Below are 5,000 nucleotides of genomic sequence, written 5' to 3' on the forward strand. Positions count from 1 at the left end.
CAAAAATGTATCCAGACTCTTCAGAGCAAGTGAAGTTCACATAGAAACGAAAAGCAAGAGCGAAAACGACAAATGAAACTAATTAACCGTCGAAGATTTAAGAGCTTACAAATTGCTGGAAATCAGAGAGGTCAAGCGATGAGCAAAAATGCAGCAGCGCTATATTTGGGATAAAGTGGCAAATTTCTAGTAGAATTTTCCTTTTATTAAACTGATAACCAAGGAATCAACATCGAAAAACTAATTTCTGAAAGTAGGTGCTAATTAAAAGAAATCCTAACAATTCTTATGTCGCCATAGGTGTAAACAAAATATTCCCAATAAAACTATGCCCTATAAATGCGCGTTCCTTTTACTCTGATCCTTATTTCGTTTTTGGTTTTCCGTTTGGCGTTATTCCAGACCTTTTTCATATGACGTATCCTGATTTTATATGTCGAGAACTGAAATCTTCTTCAGATGCAAACAATGTCCTTTTGTTTTAGAAAACCGATATGCCCGCCAGTTACGGAAATGAGAACATTGTAGTGTTTGAACATAGCTTGCCAATACAACAGTATTATTATTTATTATTGTTATTTTAATTTTTGCTCTGACACTGTGCTGTCAGCTTGATCAGTCGAGGCACTGAGCTCCTAAAAGGGTATGGACACCAGCTGGCAATTTCATATTTTTTTACCTAGAACCTTTTTCTTTTAAAACACTTACCATTTTAAAATCGTAAAAAACATCTTCAGCGGGAACATTCTCAGTATGACCCGGAACTCGGAAAATCTCGACCTTTTGCTTGTCATCAATCTCATCACCTCCAGTGAATGCCGTTCCCTTTTCTATAATTTCCAAAATGTGATGATCAATCTTGAAAATAAAAAAATACAAGAAATCAATAGTTTGCCAATTTCTCATTCGCCTTTGTTCTTGTTGTCGCGGTTAGTTCTGGCAGTATCGGTACAACAAACCTATTTATCAGGGTGACGTCATGGTATGCGCAGCATTCAAGTCGTATTGTACGCCGATGTCAGTTTTGAGACACTGTACCTCGAAAGTGAACTAGTCTGTTGAAATCGTCCTTGAATCTCACCAAAATCAACTAACTGGAGAATTATTTTCACAGGACAATATGTGTAAGAGTACTACTGGTAAGTAATATTTTTGTCAATATGCTCTTACATGTAGATATGGTTTACGAGAAGATTAAAACATGGCTACGAAAAGTGTGGCATATCCTTCTACATAAAATAAGACGAAAGGAATATTGTAGCCGTGGATTGAGTTTTGCTCATGAATACCTTTTCAAGTTTTTTTTAGGGAGGATAGAAAAGATGAGCTGAAAACATGACGTGACCCGCAGCTGTGCCGGTGAATGTTGTATACCTAATAATGGGTTGTTTATGAGCAGCGTAACTAGAACAAACCCCTAACTTGCAAGCATAATGCAAGCGGCCTAGAAGACCTAGTAAATAAATCCTGGCTGTTGTCAGGAAACATATTCAGAATGCTAACAAAGCTTAGGAACAACCTACCTCTCCCTCTGCGAAAGGTAAAAATGCTGGGCAAGTCAGGCAGACTACGATGAGAAAAATGCTGAAGAACTAGGGCAAAAACAAACCAGAGTAGCTCGTTTGTTTAACAATTGCAAAACGTGTGCGAGTTCGGAAAATGCAGTACTAAACAACTTACCTTCATGGCGAACAAATTTGTTTTTAAATCTAAGCACTTAACTCGAACCGATCAAAGCCGGGTGAAAGCACTTGAGGTAATTGTCACGGCAGTGGAACCTCTCGCTATTTATTTCCTTATCGGAAGGCCATTAATCATCCTCTTGGATGACAGCGCGTTCGGAACCGCATCAGCCCTCAGCATGGATGATAGCTGAAAAGCAAATCTTTCCCATTTGCTGAGAAGGATGCTTACTCGTTTTAGAATGGTTTCAGTCTTGTGGACACTGAACTTTTCTTTCGTAAGAGAATCTTTTCCTATTCAAAAGTCCGAGCGCAAGATACTATAATTTGCTCATGTTTGCATAAAATAGGCCGGCATTAAAAATGACATATTTTATAAACAATGTTGAACTTGAAGCTATTGTAACTAAGTAATCCTTCTTTTTTTTGTTGTTTGTTTTTTAGTTAGTTACTTCCTTTCCAGCTTCCAGCTTTTTTTTCCGTGGAACTGAAGCGGTAGAAAAACGGGAAAAGCGTGGATGCTATGACGGATATTGACAAAGTTGCTTACTCCTAGCCGATGGAACAACAGGGTCAGAAAGCAGCCAACGGAACACGTGATTGGTTAAGTTTTAAACACACTAGAGCTGCATCCTATGCAGGCATAATGAAATTTTAAGTTCGAAAGACCTTTGCGGTACTTGTACTTTGCAGATACAAGGGAAGTAACGAACGTTATGCTGTCACGTTCGGGCACTGGTAACAAAATTTCAGGTGCCAGCGCTACAATAGTTCTTGATCAGACAGCATTGAAATTGATGCAATTCAGTTCATTTTGCTCTGAGGAAAGGTTAGCTCTCTAATTAGCTAAACGTCAGCCATTAGGGAGCTTAGCAACGACAATGGCGACGGCAACAAGAACGCCACAAATTTTCATTTAGTAGGCAAAAGCAATATTATTTAGATTCCAGTATGAACTTGCGGCTTTGTGCTTTGTACACCCCAACACACCCCTGCACATGCACATTTTTGAGAGTAATAAAATAAACCAATTATCAAGAAATTGTACATGATAAGTGAAATGTTATGGTATACTAAGAAAACGCTCTCGCACTGAGCACATTTTGTAATAAACCTCTATTGTTATTTCAGTGTAAAAATAGAATGTGTTGCCCTTAGTCTTGCTTAGAAGTCCATTAAAAGACGAATAAGCGTGGAAATATGTGTTAAGATTACTTGCCTTGTCAATCCTGATTTCATTTGATAGAAAATCACCAAAAAAAAGAACAAATTAAGTTCATATTTTGAACGTCCCTCTACTACTAGTCTAGAAACGCGCGTCTGCCAGTTTACTCTTGTCAAGGAATTTTAGAAGAAAACTAAATTTACTATCAAGCTTGCTCAAATCTTGTCTCTTAATTTTTAAAAGTTCATTATACGAACTGCTCATTTTTCTGCTCTGCGATGTCTAAATGAAGTTGTAACTCAAGATGGTTACAATGGGCTCCACTCAATAAGAAACGTTTTTCGCTGAAAATTTAGAATTAAATCTCAGTTTGTCAGTGCATGCGAGTGTGTCATCTCCTGCAAGCGTAGTATGTATATGTTACAGGTATATTTGAAATTCAGGTTTAAAAGATTTCAACCTCGGTCACAGTAATTTTTATTTTAGTACGTGTATATTGGTAAGCAAATCGGTGCTGAAAGTAAGGGGATGTGGTTAGCGTACGTTTTTCATGAGTTAGTCTATAAAACGCATTTGGTTGTTCAGTATTAAGTCTAAGCACTGATTTTAAATGGTCACCATTAAGGTTGGGGTTAGGCATACTGTGAATGATAGCCAATGCTGCTTTTTTTATGTCAGAGCAGCAGGAAAAATAAGAATTACCTTCATGTGACTTTGTTCTATTTTTATTTTTCTGGTTTTTGCAAGGCAAAAGGCATCAGATAATTGTCTTTCTATAGGGTACATTTTTGAATGATGTACAGTTACTTGTACAAATGTAGTTCAGTATAAAACCCCTTTGTGGTTATAAGTACTTGAAAAATCCATTTTAAAGTTCCTTCTGGTAGTTCACAAAGTTTGTAATCTTTTTTAAACAGTCATTACTTGTATGTAGTCGAACAATGAGAAGTCGTTTCCTTGTTTTTGCACCTCTTGTACTTGTGTCACTGGACAAGTGCTTTTTTGCACGCGGCAATGAAACTTATTGTTTTAGTTGTGTCTAATGACACATTTATGTCTTTGTAATTTGAAGTCTGTTTGGTGCAATCCAAGTGTCAATAATTCCAAATTTGGTTACAACTTTCATAAATCCATGTTCTCTTTCAATTACTTTACCAAGAAGTGCGTTTGGGTATAATGGACTTTTGTCCACTTTATTAATTTTTATTTTGACAAAATTGTTGAATTGGAATGAGATAGTATTGGGTTTGCTTGTTGTCATATTGTTATTGTATTTTCTTCGTGTGTTTCTTGCTTTTTCCTGTTGAAATGTCCTTATCTCCTTTGTTGACTTCGTAAGAGAATAACAAGCGCGTTTAGGTGTAGGTTCTGCATCCACATCTTCACAATCTTCTTCTTCTTCTTGGAATGTTGATCATGTTTCTCATCTGGGGTAGTTTTGGTTTCTTTCCATGGTGGTATGCCAAATGCCAAGTCATAGGGTGTTTGTTTTGTTGCTTCATGCTCCACAATGTTCTTTTTGTAAGCAGCTTCCCCTAGTACCTGACACCAATGATTTGGCGAAAATGATGTTTTGTCTGCTTTTTGTTCTAGAGTGACACAAAGAGTTTAATTATATACTTGTCCCTCTTGCCTCTTCCTTTGAGCGCAATATTCGAGTGGACTTGGCAAAGAACTTCTTGGATAATATTTTGCCACCCTCCGGTTTCATTCCTTTTCTTTTTATAATTGCTATGTCTCGACTTGTCAGATTCATCTGTCCTTGCTGTCTTTATTACGTGTTTCTAACCATTTCATTGCATCGTTACAAAAGTTGTCGTCAATAAAAAAGGGCTATTTTTTGTCTTTTGGAAGCTTTACACGTTTTAATTAGAGCACTTACGAGCTCCTTGGTGTTACGTGTATAAATAAAGTATTATTATTATTATTATTATTATTATTATTATTATTATTACAATATCTCTAAATCAACACCACTTTCGTTAGCCATTTAAGAACCGTACAGGGCCACGCTTTGCGCACGAGTAAACTCTTGCATATTTACCATGACCGAGAAGAGTCTAGGCCCTCTTGCACCAGGAGAACTGTATTTGCTATTAAAATTAATGACAACTGCTTGTCCAAGTCCTTTGTGGCTTAGCGGTTAGTTACGG

The 5,000-nt window shown here is 36.9% G+C and overlaps 2 protein-coding genes across 2 annotated transcripts in view; one reads left to right on the forward strand and one right to left on the reverse strand.

The window, feature by feature from the left end:
- LOC138050369 (uncharacterized) overlaps positions 1-1,765 on the reverse strand; it is a 21,474-nt gene extending 19,709 nt beyond the window's left edge. Inside the window, exons 1-3 of the mRNA XM_068896710.1 lie at positions 1,681-1,765; positions 1,524-1,592; positions 709-858 (exon numbers count right to left, since the gene is read on the reverse strand). Coding sequence (XP_068752811.1) covers positions 709-858; positions 1,524-1,592; positions 1,681-1,686 — 225 coding nt within the window. The 5' untranslated portion in view covers positions 1,687-1,765. The remainder of the gene's footprint in view (positions 1-708; positions 859-1,523; positions 1,593-1,680) is intronic.
- LOC138051809 (furin-like protease kpc-1) overlaps positions 1-5,000 on the forward strand; it is a 371,910-nt gene that overhangs the window by 162,855 nt on the left and 204,055 nt on the right. The gene's annotated exons all lie outside the window — the stretch shown is intronic.

The sequence above is a fragment of the Montipora capricornis genome, chromosome 6, assembly GCF_036669925.1.
Source record: "Montipora capricornis isolate CH-2021 chromosome 6, ASM3666992v2, whole genome shotgun sequence".
Classification (NCBI taxonomy): Eukaryota; Metazoa; Cnidaria; class Anthozoa; order Scleractinia; family Acroporidae; genus Montipora; species Montipora capricornis.